The sequence below is a fragment of the Diachasmimorpha longicaudata genome, chromosome 13, assembly GCF_034640455.1.
Source record: "Diachasmimorpha longicaudata isolate KC_UGA_2023 chromosome 13, iyDiaLong2, whole genome shotgun sequence".
Lineage (NCBI taxonomy): Eukaryota > Metazoa > Arthropoda > Insecta > Hymenoptera > Braconidae > Diachasmimorpha > Diachasmimorpha longicaudata.
This window is the reverse complement of record NC_087237.1, coordinates 145,493-163,706: the sequence shown is the minus strand read 5'-3', so window position 1 is coordinate 163,706 and position 18,214 is coordinate 145,493. Positions and strand designations below refer to the sequence as shown.

General features: G+C 35.7%; 1 protein-coding gene across 2 annotated transcripts in view; it reads left to right on the top strand.

Annotated features, from left to right (window-relative positions):
* The window catches only part of LOC135168958 (alpha-2 adrenergic receptor), a 144,255-nt gene extending 126,444 nt beyond the window's left edge, over positions 1–17,811 (top strand). Inside the window, exons 2-4 of one of the 2 annotated variants that reach the window (XM_064133613.1) lie at positions 13,037–13,417; positions 15,141–15,369; positions 15,451–17,811. In XM_064133613.1, coding sequence (XP_063989683.1) covers positions 13,037–13,417; positions 15,141–15,369; positions 15,451–15,743 — 903 coding nt within the window. In that variant the 3' untranslated portion in view covers positions 15,744–17,811. Of the gene's footprint in view, positions 1–13,036; positions 13,418–15,140 lie in introns of both variants that reach the window. The other variant, XM_064133611.1, reaches the window with a different exon arrangement.
* The last annotated feature ends 403 nt before the right edge of the window (positions 17,812–18,214 follow it).

Sequence of the window (18,214 nt, the reverse complement as noted above, 5' to 3'; positions counted from 1 at the left end):
CTATTTCTTCTTTTGTGGAGGAGAGCCACCGGATACGGTGGGACCCGACGGGAATGGACTGAGTTGATCAAACATCAGGACAAAGGTTATTGACAAGAATTGGGGAGAAAGGTCGAAGTGGAATGGAAAAAATATCTTTGTTGAAAAGACGCTCCGATTATAGGTCATAACCTTTCTATTTTCACTGAGTTTTTTTAACTAATAGAACAAAAAATAAATGACCACTTTCCCTTCAAGGTAGAGCTCAAACATTTATTGATATTTAATTGAGTAATGAAATGTAGTCAACAAAAAAATTAATAAATATAATATTTTATCGAAAAATATTTTTGACGAGTCATCTTCCGTCAGATGATATCATGTCTCTCTGATATTTTATCGTGCTATCTTTTTTTTACCATTAATTGGTGAGAATGTAAATGCATCGATACCATGGGATTTTAAATGAAACGTCAATCGTCGTATTAGCATTGGTTCCTCAGTGAGTCCGATTGTGTCATTGAAACGAAATCAAGCCCTTTGCAACTGAAGATGTTTTTCTTATTTAAAGTGCTTCAAATGCCATTAACTACCCCAAAACATAATCGAATTTTTTTTTTTCAATAATTTTACATATAATGCTTTCATAAAAATTATCTATAGAGTAATGATTATAATAGTGTACATAAGTTCATGTGTAAAATTTATACACTCATTGGAACTAAAGACCATTCCTTATTTAAGACTTTTTCATTCAAAAAATTGATTCAAATAATAATCTATTATAGTTTAATATCAACCGTCTAGTTCTACAGATAATGCTTATAAAAAATTGTAAGTAGTACTATATAGTTTACGAGATAATAAATAATGAAATGCGGAGCAACAGAGATTATGGTTCTCTGTGAATTTAATTTTTTCATTTTACGAGGAGACTGCCTTTACGATGTTGTTAAGGATATCCACGTACTTCGGCTATTTCCTCTCTAGAGAAATGTTTTTTTACTTTTGTAGGCGAACATTAGAGCTCTTATGTCAGCCATATCAGTCCATAAAACTCTGGTCATTTTACGAATATTTTATTATTTAAAATTTACGAAACCGAATTTGTATTTGTCTCAATACACAACGCTTACAGAGTGTTTCTCAAATCTAAAAAACTTACTCAATTTTTCTTTCAACGTGCGACGATTGATTGAAGAGTTTAAAAGAAGATATTTTGGAAATTACCAGGATAATTTATAATTAATTTCTAAACAATTGATTCTCCTACACAAAAATGAGATGTCACAATCATAAAAAACTCATCATATTCAGGATTTTGATTCCTGATGAAAGTTTCTGAGAGATTATATGAGTCACATTCTCTATTTATAAAGAGTAGTTATAATATTTTTGTTTAATTTTTCTCTCTCATAAGTAGCAATTTTGGGTGCGATTGCCGAGGATTATAGATTAATCCCTTTTTAAGCTGATAAATTCTTCATTCATGTTAACGAAACTATGGTGCGTTATGCATTAAAAAACTATTAGCTCAATAGCGAATAAAAACCGTTAGCAAAAAGCGCATTTAATTACAATACAAAAGTGAAGCAAATTAACTTCATAAGAAAATGAAATTTTCTACGTCCACGGAATTTTTGTTCTGGATGTTTCCAATACTGATATTCTAAAGAAATTCATGAAAGATGCCATCTGATTGTTTGGAAAAGGCTCTGCCTTGTGCTTTTTTGCCAACACCTCTGAGTAAACTATTGACTCTATTCGATTTCTTCATGAAACAGGCTTCGAGTTTCCAATAACCACAGGTCTACATTCAATTCACCAATCAACTTCAAACTTCAAAACTTGGAATAAAAAATCTGTATGAAAATGTTGGATAGTCTATTGGAAAATCAGTATCTAATGGATGCTCCACTCCACAACGACAGTTCGCAAAAAAGGTTTGAGGAAATAAAAAAAATCCAAGTGCTTGAATATTCTCAAGAAAAACAAATTCTCGACGAAACTATTTTCTTCGCTCATTTTGACGTCGGAGTGCTAACAAAACTGATAAAATATCCAAAGTAGGGGAAACCGGGGCATGACAGAGTACTCAGGGTCCGAGGGGCTGGTGTGAAAATATTCGAAATTTGGAAAAACTGTGTTTTCATATATTGTCAGACCGCAGTTGCTAAAATAATTTGTTCCGCATTTATTGAAATGTTTGTGATGCGGAAGAACTAAAAAAGGAGAAAAGAAACCAAAGAGCCGTCATGGGACGCCTGGCAGATGTGAAACATCGTGTGTGTACAAGTAATATGCATAAAAGATAATATTATTACAGGAATTAAATATAGCCTAATGAAAAAATGAAGTATTACGAGATTCTTACAGTAAATGGTAACTTTATTTAATAAACATTTATTTACATTATATAAAAATTCGATATTAGTATCAAGTTGCCACAATTTAAATATTTTCATCTGTGGCTTCAATAATAGTTATATTCGATTTTTCCTCTGCCGGTATTACTGTGACGATTGGTCGATGATAACTAAAGTACGTTACAAAAGTATTGGATGAAACACCATCAAGATATCTCACAAATACAGCATCTATTGTTGTTCCATATTTGGTAGTAGATTCTTTTGGATCGTTATTGATTTGCCATTGAAATTCTTTTTGAAGAAATGTCATTAATGGCATTGATTCAGCTCTTGCAAAATTTACACTGAAATATGCAGCTAAAAATAATGGTAGTTTATGTTTATTCGCTTTAAGAATTATTGAACCTGTTTGACTATAAGGAAATAACCTTTCATGTAAAAATGAAATGAGATGATCCATTTTGTTATTAGGTAAAATGTATATTACAATCATAATTAATTCACTTCCGTCTTGTAGTTTAACATGTGAAGAACACACATTTCCAATAGATGCAATAGTTTAAAATAGTCTGGTACTATTCGATTAATAAAGTCTGACACAACATTGATAGTATGCCTTGTGTTTAACTGATCAGGGTGACGTCCAGTTTCAATAATAATATTTTGTGATCCTTCTGATGATTGTTGGGAACTGAAATATTTAAAACAATATGATATTGAAATACACAAAAAAAAAATTTAAGTGTGGCTTCAATATACTCATGAACTCAAATCTTAGTTAATTATTGCAATATATGACTAAAGATTTGCAAGTATAAATTTTATTAATAAATTTTTCTATATTAATTCCTTCATGAATAATAAAAGAATCCTTAATTGAAGATAATATTAATATAATTTATATAAATTATTAATATGATTAATATGAATATAATTAATTAAATATAAAAATATAATAATTACATTTATGGAGACTTGAAAAATACGATCTACTTACTGATGACTTGGTAGTATACCATAGTGTAGTTTCACTTTCTTTGCACAAGGTTGATCACTTTGATCTTCTGAGTTATCACTGTCACACATATTTTATTGTCAAAAATTAAAATGAAAAATTAAATAAAACGCAGGTTATGTGTACCGTAGTAAACAACAACGTCGAACTGAGTGAGAAGCCACGCCGTACACTCTACTACACAGAATATAGATAGGCATACCTTAGTATAGCCTGGCGAATGCTCGCCACGGCAAGTATCGCCAGGCCAACGATTCAGTTTAGGGGTGCGCCTATAGATGTTTCACATCAACATAAAAAATGAAATACAATTTACAAAATGGAAAATATCGAATAACAATTAAATTAATCACATCAGACGCGAGGTAACCATTTCAGGATTTAAAAAATGAATCAAAACAGATCCAAAACGCAGCCCACGCCAGCCATACTAAAGTGATGTTTCATTTAACTTTCCGTCAATCCTCGACCGAGGAGAAAATTAAAGGTAAAGATTTGGTTGATTTATCTGGAAAATGGCTGGGTGTTAACTTGAGAAAATGGAACGATGAGCCGTGAATCGTGACTAACCTGCATTGCAACGTATGTGCACCACACCTCCCCGCCCTCCCATCACACACACTCAAGAATATACTGATGCACGTAATGCCTTATTCGTTTTCTCGTGGATAGTCCTTCGTGGTCGTGCAATCTCACCGCGGCTCATTCGCCGTCTTTCAACCTCTTTTTCGTCGGCAGAATGGAGCGAGTTGGGCTGAGCATACTCGGTTATAACCACTGGATTTTAACCTCGGATACCGTTGCAAAGGCACGTCCCGACGATTCACACGGATTTCACCTAGACAACACTAGTGAGAAATGGGGTTTTCAACTCGTGGAATAGAAATAATCGAGATAGACACAAATTAGGATGGGGGTGGAGTAAAGATGGTGGATTTTTCCGTCGATGAAATTATGGAGAATGTCGTTGATGGTGCGGTTGGGAGGATTCGAGGTGGGTTGAGCCCCCGAAAACGTTATACGGGAGTGAACCACAAAGTGCTTGTGCATTATAAATTTACATAAATTAAATTTCACTCAGAACAGCGGTTCTCCCGGCCAGTGTCTATTCATTTTAATCATACAGTCCAGGCACTTTGAAGGCCCCGACGGGCTTCAAAGGAAAAATTGTGCCCAGATTGAAAGTTTATGCGGTATTTAATGAGTTATGTAAGGGTGGGAAAATGCTCATGACTAATTAGCGATCAATTATTTTTCGTCCGGCCTTTGGTGAGAAGGAAAAAAGGTCATGCTGTATCGGAAAAAAAATATATTTTTGCCAAATATTGATTTACTTGAGATGAGGAGTATTTAGCTTTCTAAAATTTTATTTTTGGGCTTGAGTCATTCTGAGCGGAGTTTAATTATATTTCAACAAGGACAATCTTATTGCTCTTGAGCCTGATTATGTGGCACTGCTGGTAGAAATTGCCAAGCATTGACAACAGGGCTGTAAACTGACAAGCCTGGCACTTACTAGCATGGGTCTGCCGTCAACCGATAGTGATGCCAATCTAGGGCCGACGTTATTTCGACAGATCAACCCGATGCTGGGGAGTAAAGCTAGTTGAGAGCCTTGTTCAACTTTTTTCCTCGAAAAACAGGAATCATTATTTCACTGAGGAAAAAATTACCATGCCAAAAGTGAGCGAGTTTTGTCAAAATTTCGAATAATTTTCAGTAATTTTTTAATTTACTGAAAGGAACAGTTGTTTTAAACTCCCTCAGTGATTAAAAAATGATAAAATTTTTCCATCTAGAATTTAAGATATTTATGAATCATGGATCATCAACTGTCATAATTGCAACTACTGTAATTGTCGTAATGTTATTTTTTACTACCCTTTACGCCCTCTCCTTTTTCGGCTAATGAACCCTATCAATCTCTATGTATGCGGCTGTGGATTCTCCACACAGCACCGCATCCAGGCTCTCATAGAACATAGGAGTTGGCATGAAACACCATAAGGGAAACCCCTACCGGCACAGTCGACTACCCTACCAAAAGTCTCCGGATCGGCAGAGCCTCAACGTATGAAAAATTCTCATCTGCTGTGATTTGAACTCATGACCTTTCCCATATTAAGCATGTTAGGAAAAGAAGACCCTGGGCCGTAATAACAACTTCCCCGGAGGCTCTCTTTAATTCTCAAAAACGTCAAGTATCATCGAATTACCCCATAACTTCCCCTAAAGTCTTCTCTTGCGTCGCACAAAAGGACAGAAAAAAAGTATTGAAAAAATGTTCAAAACTCAATTTACTGATAATGGCCTAAAAGGGGCGGTAAAAAAATACATGCAAAACTACCGTCAATCAATTGGTACAAAGGCATTGCCTGCGGGATGCTGGCGTTAATTAAAAGAGCATGGTTCCCGCCTGGAAATACTAGGGCGATGAAAAGAGGAAGGAGAGGTTGAGTGGTGAGCGTCATTTATCGCTGGCATCCGGTACATAAGAAAATGTGGGCGTCCGGGTGAGTCAACAAAATAAAATGAGAAAAATAGGATCAAGGTGAACAAAAGACGAATACGTGGAATGGTGTGACTGGGATCAGGGGGAGGGGTGAATGTAACGAGATATCTGTAGTTCTTCTACGGTCTCAGTGAGCCAGACGCTTCATCCTAATCTCCTCCCCTTGACTGTGGCACCACGTTGGAATGCAAAATTTAATTGGGTCATCGTGGTCTGGTCCCCTTACCTTCTCTCATTTTCTCGGGCCATCGTTCCAAAAGCTATCCCCCTCACTCCATCTCGTTTCGCTGTCCTCCTCGTCCTGTTGACGAGTGGTGTTTGGGCGTACGTTGATGCCCTTTATGTAGCCAGGGGATCCACCTCCAACACCTGACGAGTATATCCGTTACGTAGTGTGCTTGAAACTCTTCCGGACGTTCGTTGAACTTAATCGGAGGCCTTGGGGACGTCATTCAATCTGGCCAATGCAGAGTGACTGGCGAGTGATTATCAAGACGAGTTTATGATGTGCGAACAGGTCTGATTATGATTCCTATGGAGTAATCTGTAATATTTTGTGTTTTCTATGGTCATTCTATGCTCGAAAAGTCTTCAAACAGACAACTTTTCAATATAGTTGAACGGCTTTAGGAATGTTTGTCTGTAGTTAACCCATCCATTTTCGTTTTCAGTCGAAAATGTTAAATTCCAAACATTTGAATTAATGTTGCTAAGTGACAAGAATCCAACGCAAGAATGACAAGAACTTGATTGCTGAGTAAGCTACGCCCTTACATTATCATTTTTTCTCCTCTTATAAATGTTTGTCTTTTAGTGTTGGAGATTAAGAGTATATTCAATTCAGCATAAAATGAAAACGTGAAATTCAGTGTTTGTCACCGTCGAGAACGTTTGAGAAAAGTTGTGTGAGAATAAAATAATACTGGGACATTGTTTTAATTAAGAGATAAAAATGAAATGTGTATGCATCTTGTGTTATGAGAATTTTAATTCTCTCAGGTCTGTGGGGAATTTTCCATATTCACTGCGAATTCTGATGCGCCCTTTCCCCAGAATTTAATAATAGCGCAGAGTGAGCGAAGGGATGACAAGCAAAATAAATATGAGAATTGAGTTTTTCGAATGTTTACAAGAGAATCGAATAATTGACACTTTGGGATATAAGTGGGGGGTCGAACCGATCAGAGATACGTTTACAAAGTGCCATTTCCTCAGAACACGAAAACTTTTACGAAATTATGATTAGGAGAGCAGTAAAATGTAGAGGAAGGGAACATGATAAGAATCGCTCCGACACGGATAGCAGGGGTGCAGTAAAATACGTTTTCAAGCAGTTTTACATCTGATAACGTTTCAGGAAGCTCGGGACAAAACATAAATGCCCTATTTATTGCTGAAAAAATAGTATCATAGTTATTTCCAGAGGGAAAGATATTTTTTATAAAAATTACCCTTACATTAAGTGAACATAATATTGGGATACACGTGTGACGAGGTGTTTTAACTGGTGTGATTGGCAGCAGCATCACACTCGTTGCCACCCTGTGACGCACCTGTATCGAAATATCCTAATTTCTCTCCAAGGGACTTTTCTCACACGAAAGATTAAATTCATAAATTTCTAAAGCTAAACATTTACCAAAGGACGGAGTAATTTTCACCAGAAAGTTCTCTCCGTATATTACACATTACAAAAATTCAAATTTTCACAAACTATTTGAATTTCCAATAAATGCACGATCATTCAGTAGTAAATTGAACTTTCTGCCAAGTCAAAAATATCCAAAGTATTCACCAAAATTTTTCTACCTTTCGTTAATCTTCCAAGGAGCACGAAATATGTTTTCATAAAATTTTCAAATTTCAATGACAAAATTTCCTGAAATTTTAGTGAAATGAAAATACGAGAAAAATTGCAAAAACATGGGCAGGGAGACATTGTGAACGATTTAAAGAGAACGACTTCGATAAGAGAAACTTGCGGTTGTTTATGTAGCAAATGCTCCTCGTTCACCACTTCGGTGCCCTTACTCCATTAGTGGCGTCCACGCGCCAAGAACGAAAACGTCAAGGTCGAGAGCGACAAGTATCTCTTTGCTTCTCCTTTGACCCCATTAGTCTTTCACATTCTCGTGTCTCAAATCTTCCACCCTGGAATTTCCCACAAGTGTCTCTTTTGCTGAGAAATTACGTGAACTTTGATTTGAATTTTCCAAAGAAATCATAAACAACGCCCTTTATCCTTTTGCTTTTTAGCAAGTAAAATGCTGTAGCCCATATAATTGGTTATACATACACGCTGTCATTAATGTCACACTAACTATTTTATATTCTTTCCCTTATGTTTAAATTCGACCCAGATTTGTAAATTACTCGTCCCAATATTTACAAACACATTTAGCATATCTTTTATCACTTGCACCTGCAAATTTTTTAGTTCGGCTTACGTAAGTTAGCAACTGCATGGAGATAATTATTCAATAAAAATGACGTATCTCAAGCGAAGGAAAATTATATGGAACTATTATAAATGGAATTTTTCCGGACTGTTTCGTAATTGTTATCTCAAATTTCCAGTGAAAAATTGCGTTAGCATGACGGAAATGTTCTTATATAGTAACTTTTGTAACCGGTAAGCCAACTCAAATTCCGTAAATTTTGGTAAATTTTTCTCTCCGTGTAACTCAGGTCTTTGGTGAACACATTTTGGAATAATTTATCCTATTGAACGTTCATTTACTGCGAATTATTTAAAAAAGAAAATTAGACTTTTCTCCGGTAGGCACTTCCCCGATTAAAACCTCGTACAATTGTGATCCGACTGCTCTAAAAACCCAAGGGAAATTGCTTTTTTAATTTTACCGGATGAATCGAATTCATTAAATAATTAAGTAAATCCATGCTCATATAACCCGCATTAATTTCCATCATAATCGTCTCCCAAATATTATTATACTCTTTCTTCGTGAGTCCAGGGCATAGGTACTCAATTCCCTATTCAGTTACCTTCATCCATAGGGGGGAAACCACTCACATCGTACTCTCGGAAAATTCACCGCAGGCATTCACCTTCTACCTACATATACTCACATGCACAGTGCATCGTCCCCACCATCTCCACACTTTCCATCGTCCTCTTTCACTCCACTACCACCGACCCCTGTGCTTAACATTATTATTCATAGTTTCATAAATTTTCATTCCACGCCCGCAGGATTGCTCGTTATGCTTCACGTAACTCTACATGAACAACACCAACAGACATTCATAACCAGTCTCTCTTGCCCAGTGCATTCTTTCATTCTGGGATTTTACTCTTGTCACCATCTTTTCGCCATTCCAAATGGTTTCATTGTACAACTCCAAGTAGAAGTAATGTACTGTTCCGTTCAAACTATTTTTCAACCCGAACTGGTAAAAAGTCAATGGAATCATAATTAAAAATAGAACCACTGATACTTGAATGAATTATATTTTTAATTAAGACCAAATTCGACAATTTAACTAACTTAATAAGTGGTATTGTTGATTAAACTACTGTCACAAGTAATATACTGTTTAGTAGAAAACTAGTTTTCAACCTGAACTGCTGGAATCACGAAAAACGGATAAATTCACTTGGGTATATTCCAGTAAAAAGTTTATTTCATTTCATTATTTTCTTACATTATTGGTTATTCTCTGGATGCTTCGGATTGAACATTATTATGACATGGCTGGAACTCGGTGATAATAAAATTAAGTAACGCTTATTGCCACATGGACATGATACTATCCCGCCCCCCTTCAAAATTGTGACTTTCAAAAAATTTAACGCAGATTTCGAAAAAAGTGGTAGCTCCTTTGGAAGTGAGGGAAGGGCGGGATCAAATGAACCGGTGGGGCGAAACGGAGCGTGAGATAAGAAATAATTATAACACTCCCACATAATGACGAATTGAGTTGTACGTGAGGATAGAATGCATTATCTTATTTTAATAAATTTGCCGTTTCAGTTTTTAATTGTGACTTAATTTGTTGGAGGGGACACCACAAAAAAACACCACGCTAGCACAATAATTAGTGTGACGATTGTGATCATCCTGGTAAAAAATAGTTGGTTACTCTCAAAGTTGATGTAATTGGACTTACTTATGATTTTACTTTGGCATTACTTTTTGTCGTTTCTTCTATTCCCGTTACTTTCCTGTTTTTAGTTCACTTTAGGTTTAAATATTTGTTTTACTTGACAGCTTATTTCATGTATACGAACTTTCCATGTAAATAATCCTCATTCATATTTCTCTCTTGTTCATTCCTCTTTCTGTACTGAATCACTACCGCTGAAGAAAAATGCTGACTATACGATGTTGCATTGCTTAAAAATATTATTAACCAACTAAGGTTTTTAGGAGCTTCTGTTTTGCTTCACCCGTTCATTTAGCCCCTCCCTCCCCTACCTGTTGTTGTCTGCTAACTATAAATATTTGTGGACAAAAAAATATACTACTCAATGACATTGAGTTGACACAAACCAAGTCTCATACAATTTCCTGTAAACCGAATATACATTTACCCAGAAGACATGCAAATGCCTCACGCCAGCAAATGCTATAAAAATAATTACTACGTTTTCTTGGCAATAATCCACGCGATACTAAAAGATTTTACTACTTGAGTTTCATTATCATTAGTCATCAAGTTTTATGGACCATCATTTCTGCTTTTTCATGAAAAAAAATAGGACAATAATTTTCCCAGGTAATGTGAAATTTGATAATTTAAAACTGTTCAGAGATAACCAGGAAAATCCCCCAACATATCCGCATTCTCCATCCGCATAAACATTTGCCTCATTAAATAACCATTCCTGAATAATAATCCACCCAAATAACTTCTTCAAATATTAAACCCCATTAAAATGGCAAAAGGAATTAAATCCGCCGAGTCGCTATCAATTTCTCATTCATTAAAATATCATTCGCTCGCAATTAATACTAGACTAACCACCCCCCCCCCCGTAAAATTCATTCGAATTACCATTTGCATTGAATTCACTCTCTCGCTTCGAATATCGTCCAATTATTTTCACCGATTTGTCGCCTATTTCAATCATCCACGAATATTATAACAACACAAAAGTGAATAAAACCACCACAAAAGTTTTATTGTTTATATTATTATAATCATTACGCCGAGTGGCTCGAAATGCAGTAGCTAAATAAATGAAAATCACATGATGAATAGTCCACCACCAAGTCCAATCCAATACATTTCTCGAGTGTGGAGTTCACTGAATTCAGTTATCCCGTTCATACTTATTCACAACAAAAACGAACTATAAAATAATTTATTTATACCAGCACTCAGTTGACAATGTTACCCCCGGCGCATAATAATGCAGTCCGTTATTTAAAAAAACCATGTCACGTTTTTTTGAGGTCTTTCTATTTTGCCATGAAATTTCATAGTATATTATTTTAGTTTATTCCCCACGATTTTATTTTATTTTACACTTTATGTTGGACTATATGTATAGATATGTATCGGATATATGATATGCAATTGCTTTCATTATTGATGTTAAAATCATACACTTCATGATCTTAGTATATTTTTTCATTAAAACATTTTGTACAGAATCGTTGACGCGAGAGTCTGACTTTTAGAAATAATGTAACAATGTCGACCCTTGACGGGGGTTGTAAATTTCAGGTTTACCGATTGATACGTCAATGCTGTATCCAGTATTGCTGCTATTGACGAGTGACCCGAAAGCAGCGAGAAATGAGGATAAATGAAATTAAAAGAAGCAGAAAAACATTCAATTTCACTTTAGGAAGAAACTATACATGTTTATATTTCTAATTGGATATTAAATTTCGTCACACTTATTACAAAAATATTGCCATTCAATCTTTGGAGAATAATGATGTTAAATGGTTGAAGCCAAGATTGGAACTGGGAAAAACTAGAGTTCTTAAAACTAACTTTTCATACTCACAGGAGGGCATATGAGAAAGCTGTTGACCAAACCGTTTGACAAACAATGAATGTTCTCTGTGAAAACAAAAAAAAACTGAGAACTGTAGGCCTCACTTCAGTATGGGAAACCTAAGGGAAGAAAGAAAAGGTCAAAGTGATCTGCTTTTTCTCAAATTTATCTTCATGTGAAAAGCTGCAACGTATCTTCTTTGAGTATTGCAAGGGGTCTTTGATGTCGAGTCTCTACGTGACGAAATGTATTGTCTCGAAATTTGAGGTTTTTGTCTTGAGAAAGGCGGTTTGTATAGGCAATTATTAATAGATTATAATGGTTTTTACTAGAACCGAATACATTTTTTACAAAATATAATTGTGAGAATTAAATATTCTTTTGACAAGAATTTAAAGTGGATTTCCCAATGGGAATTTCGGGCATTCGTTCATCCAAAGTAAAGATCACTGGCAAAATTATATTTTTCCTTCGATGCGCTCTTGAGCTACACGCCCTTGACCCTACAGAGTGACCTGAAAAAAAGTTAAACACATCCCCAGGTGCTTCAGTCATCCAAGAAATTCTCACCAGCCATCGTCAAGCGTAATAAATCTGTCTTGCGACGTCAACGCTTTTCTTTTTACACTAAAATTGCTTTAGCTGTTGACAAATTTTGGCAAAACCAAAAAAGATAATGCCTGTATAATTGCGTCTAGGCTAAATTCATGAATTAAATCACAGGCAACATATCGCCTTCTAATTCAACAACACCAAACGTGCACTACAAGCAATGAAAAAAACAAAAACCCACTTATTGGGTATTTTGTCAATTGCACATTTCTAAAGCTCATTTCAAGTGAAATAATAGAATGGGAACTGATGAATGATGTTTTCTCGTTTTACAACTTCACGAATTCCGTAAATATTTTCTAGGACTCCGTGGGGTCCAAATAATTGATGCTCAGGCATGTGTACACGAGCACATGGAATATAACCCAGAGGGCCATCAATTCCGGACGTATGTACTCCACACACGATCGAATAAATTTTAGTCCGCAGTGTTCGTAACGATGAAACCGAAATATAATCTTCGTGTATCTGGGTATAAATATTTATAACTCACAGTCCCATTAACAGGGACGATACGGTTTTTTTTGTTTACTGCAAATAGAAATAATAGGTTTTTTGTATTTTTTTTGTTGCAGCTGTCCGAGGACATTGGCTATGTGTTGTATTCGGCACTCGGCAGCTTCTACGTACCATCCTGTATTATGGTGGTTGTATACATAAGAATATATTACGCTGCTAAACGGAGAGCGAGACGGGGTATACGGATGCTGCCACGACCACGTCCAGCTACAGCACCACCAGAGTCACCGGATATCCGTCAGACGAGTTTCACCCAGTTAACACCAGCAACAGACTCGAGACAGTCACCAGGGATCACCATCATTGAGAATGTTGCTACTATTGAGAGCCCACAAATGCAGATACCTATTGTAACGTGTGATTATGCTAGTGATGTCAGCACTTCGGAGGTTGATCCAACGATGAATCTCGCAACGGAGGAGAAAGATACGTTAAAGGTATATTGAAGGATATGGTTGAATTATTAGAGGAATACACCAAAGGGTTAAAAAATTTCAATATAAAGCGAAATAGAGGCAATTTTTTTTCATTAATGGGCGTTTCAAACTGATACTTTAAAGAGGAATGAACGACAAATTAGGATCAATTCTTATTTTTTCTTTCGTTGTGTAAAGATAATTATTTTACAATTGGAATAATCTGATTCCCGGACGTTGTGAGTTCAAGCTAATTTGAAAAATTATCATTCTAGAGACAACGTCCAACATTTTTAGAAATAAAAATAATATGTCATTGATAAATATTGACCGATGTTTGTTTACTCATCTTCAGCTTTTAATATATATTTGTTCGGCGATATTCAACTCTACCATCCATCAATAATTGACGAACCTCATTTAGATGAAGTAAATTATTCTGTCAGTGTAGAGAAAATCTCGTTGTAAAACATCCAATGAGGAAAAAATAAGGAAACTCCATTGTGTGTAATAGGTCATTTTGTCGAGAAAATGCTATACTAGTGTTATAGTATGCCAGGTGATTTACGATTTTTTCGATATTAATCATCCTGAGGGGAAATATTTTACCGCGTATCGCCGGATGATCTATCCTTCCTTCATGTGAATAACCCCTAGACCGGGCTTATTTTATCCAGGAGCCAGACAAGACTGAACTAAGCTCCAAAAGGAATAAATTTCCATTTACGGTATTTTGAATATGGGCTTGGGTCAATGGAGGTAATTCAGGTACTAGCAAGTATTCGGGTAATTAAATTTCTTTGGAAATATTTAACATAATTTGCCATAATATCCATTGTTATACCTCAAGGACTTGATAATTTTCTAATATTTTCCGAAAGTTACATTGGTTGGCAACACGTGTGTATAGTTTCATCTTTTAGAGAATAATTGATTGAATTTTTATTCAATAATTTTTGGGTACCATAAAAAGAAATTCATTATATTAGAGTTAGAGTTTACAAACTAACGCGTAATTGTTATTGGAATTTTTATCCCACTTTGAAAAATTTGCGTCGTTAAAAAAATGTGCACCTGTCTCTAATATTTTACATATCAAGGAGGAAAATTAATAATAAACGATATTTTTTTTTACATTCATTCACTTTGAGACAGATACAATTGATCTTCAATATAAGAGAAATGCAATTTTATTTGCTCATTACTTATGAAACTCACAGTAGTCTTCATTTAATCAAGAACTAGAATAATAACACACGCCTCGTGCGCCTTTACGATTAATCAGCACTGGAAGTCAATTTTGTTGTTGAATGAGAAGATCACAGAAAAATCACTTTTATTACCATTTGAAAGTATGACAGTAAAACAGAAGTATAATATTGTCCTTGTATGTTGCAAATTATTGGTGTATTATATAAAACGATGGACAAATAGAAATTTCAGAAGTCAACATTTCAGTGAGTTTTAGTGGGTAATAATACACAATTGGAAGCAATTGTAGGCAAGATGCTCATCTCATCATGATATAATGGATCATCTACTCCTCTTTTCAGAGTGGTGGAGAATGTTTTTATTATATGAATTAAGTTTCACTTTTTCGATTAGCTTAGAAGAACTTTTTAATTGCTTATGGGAATTCAATTATAATTTATATGTATAGGAGAAAACATTGATGTTTCTTTTATGTGTCTTAAATAAAGTCAATTTGATTGGAATAAATCAATGTTGTCGGTGACTAATGCAGGTGGGTATGCCGCTACCAATGCAGAAGCTAAACCTCAAAGCAGCCCTGTCAGCCAATGGTGATGGAAAATCCACGAGTCCAGCCCTACCAGCCCGTTATCGTGCGCCCAGTGTCGGTGTAGATGTCGACATGGTTTCGGAATTTGATCCATCATCATCGGACAGCGGAGTTGTGTCAAAGTGCGCTGTGGTGAAGCCCCTGAAGCTGCGCATATGTCGGCCAATATTCGGTAAGAAAGCAATGAGGAAAATAAAAAAGGAACCGAGTAATGACACTCGTCAAGGCAATCCTGATGGGGTTTCTGTTGAAGCAAAAACACCAAAACCGAGGGATCCAGAGCGTGAGAAGCGGCGAATAGCGAGGAAAAAGGAGAAAAGAGCAATACTCATACTGGGCCTGATAATGGGTAGCTTCATAGCATGTTGGCTGCCATTTTTCTTTCTTTACATTATCAAACCAATGATACCGAGTGTTACGATACCAGGACTTGCATTCACCATTGCATTTTGGCTCGGTTACATGAACTCCGCCCTCAATCCGGTTATATACACTGTAGTCAACAAGGATTTTCGTCGAGCATTTCGCCGAATATTATTCAAATAAGATGTTGATTGTATCAACTATTGTAATTAAAATCATTCAACGAATTATTGTCATTGGTCTGACTAAATTGCGATGTTATCACTCATTTTTCAAACAATGCTGTACAGAGACAAATTACTATTAAATTCTACCCTTAGAATTGAGTAATCGTACAGTATATTGAGCTTCGAGATATTTTTACCTGATTTGATGGAGTGAATGCAATACGAAAACATTAGAACTCGTTTGTGGTATGTTTACTTGAACAATTCAGCCGCACATTGGTAAATCGAGATAACTTAACTTATATTTCCGTCGAGTTTTTGAGATATATCTGGCAATCTAAGGGAGATAAATGAACTCAAATTTGCATAATTTCCGGTGGATAATTGAGCTGATATTTACGGTGTCAAGAAAATATGTAATTTTCCAAGATGAGATTTTTAAAATTAGAGTAATTGTATAATTCGTTACAAGTTTCCAGTATGCAACTGCCAACTTCAGAATATTTACGTTTAAAATTAATTTGAAATTTCATTAATTGCCACAATTATATTCTGAATATTGTAAATTTGATTTTCTGTGATGATCAAATCATTAATCAGATTGAATTGAAGAAATTTGATGTTTACTCCTGTTATGATTGGCACCACAATCAGAACCCTAATTCGAAAACTCCGTTCAAAAATGGAAAATGACAATCGACTGTCCCCTGTAAATAATCGTCGTCTCAATTATGTCAATTGTCATTATCACAAATACCCGAAGATATTCATTTCATTGAATAGAAATGGTATGTAAGCCAATTGCAATAATTTACAAATTTTTTACTTCAAATTGCCAGAATAATTTTTCCAAGGTCACTATACGATTGCTAGAATTTAAGGGGAAATTTAAACAGAAATTTTTCTCCCCCTAGGATTAATGGTTGGGAGAGACGATGCTGAGAGAATACTTTCTCAGAGGTGGCGAAATCGACATTATACTTCCAACAAAAACATTACTTTTGCCAAATAGTCACTGACTTCAGGGAAGTATGAAAGTTTCCAATCATTTATTTCTGCAATTGAGTAATTCCCGGATAATTCTGATTAGGTATGAATTGCATCAATTATATTGTTCTAGAACGTGATCATGTTAATTATAACCTTGAGTGAGCTCCTGCAATAATTATAAGCATTAAATAACTCAACGAAATGCTTCACTCAAGGAAATTAGAAATTTATAAAGACTAAATAATTATTAATGGAGTTCATTCAAGGTCGCATACAAAATACTAAGCCTCTAGAGTGATATGATTATAATAATATTAACCTAATTCTATCTCCCTTGGGAGTGATTAAGCCCTATAAATCTAATTTTGCAAAAATAAATATTTCTCTGAAGTAAATGGATGTTTGGCAAAAATATTTTTTTTCCCCGTGTACACATCGCAGGGTCAAGTGCTCATAGTCCCCCTCGAATTGAGCACAAATTTGATCTTGAAGATCGTCGAGTGGGTAACAAACGCGGTCCATACTGACCGATGGAGTGGCCAGTTTGGTGGGAGACGTGTGTTGCCAAGAAAATTTGCCGAGCCAACCAAACAGCCCCAGATCGAACCAAACCGCTGAAGCCACTTCTGGTAGAAGTGAAGGTGTGTATATGTATATGTACATAGAGCCGCTGAGAGCTCCGATAATATCTAGTACACGTTCTCCACAACTTTTTTTTCTCATTCCTTTCCTGTCGTTTGCCGACAATTTTGCCTACTACCTTCTTTTTCTCTCTTTTTTTCACGAGCCTGTTTTTACGACTGGGTTTATGGACTCGTTTGCAGAGACTATTTCTCTCAGTGTTTCGCTTTGTCTTTCTATTTGCCACCGCACAATTGTATACTACGATGTACCTTTTGCGTTTTGTTCTCGCACGGGATTATGGCCGATGAATCGGTGGGCTACTCTACTGATGGGCGAGTGGTTCAGCTGTATTTGCGCACGGTTGCAGTAACATGTCCATTCTCGAGACTCGGGCAAACTAGTGCAGGCAACAAATACAGGCCGTTCAGAATATATATCGTGTTTTCCGGTTTACAACAATTGATGATGAATGGGACGTTCGTGGAGCAGTGGTTTGGGGGGGGGGGTGCAGAAAGTGGGTGTCGAGCGGTTCATGTTGTCTCTATGGATTGCATGGTATTTAATCCTAGATCATTGATCCTGAGAAATTAATACTAGACCACACTGAGAAAAAAAAATCGAATTTTGCTAATAATATTTATTCTGGGCAACCATACGTCGGACGTTGTCATTCGATAACTGGCTTTACATTACATTTCATTTCTTTGGATTGTGTCGCGTATAAAATGCAAATTTTCATTTTCTTTTAATTCACTTTGAATGATCTCTAGAATTTTCCTATTTCTTTTCAAAGTAATGGGTGTTTCCCCTAAGATATTTGAACATAAAGTTCATCCAAACGTATTTCAGAAATATTGGTCATTTTAAATTTGT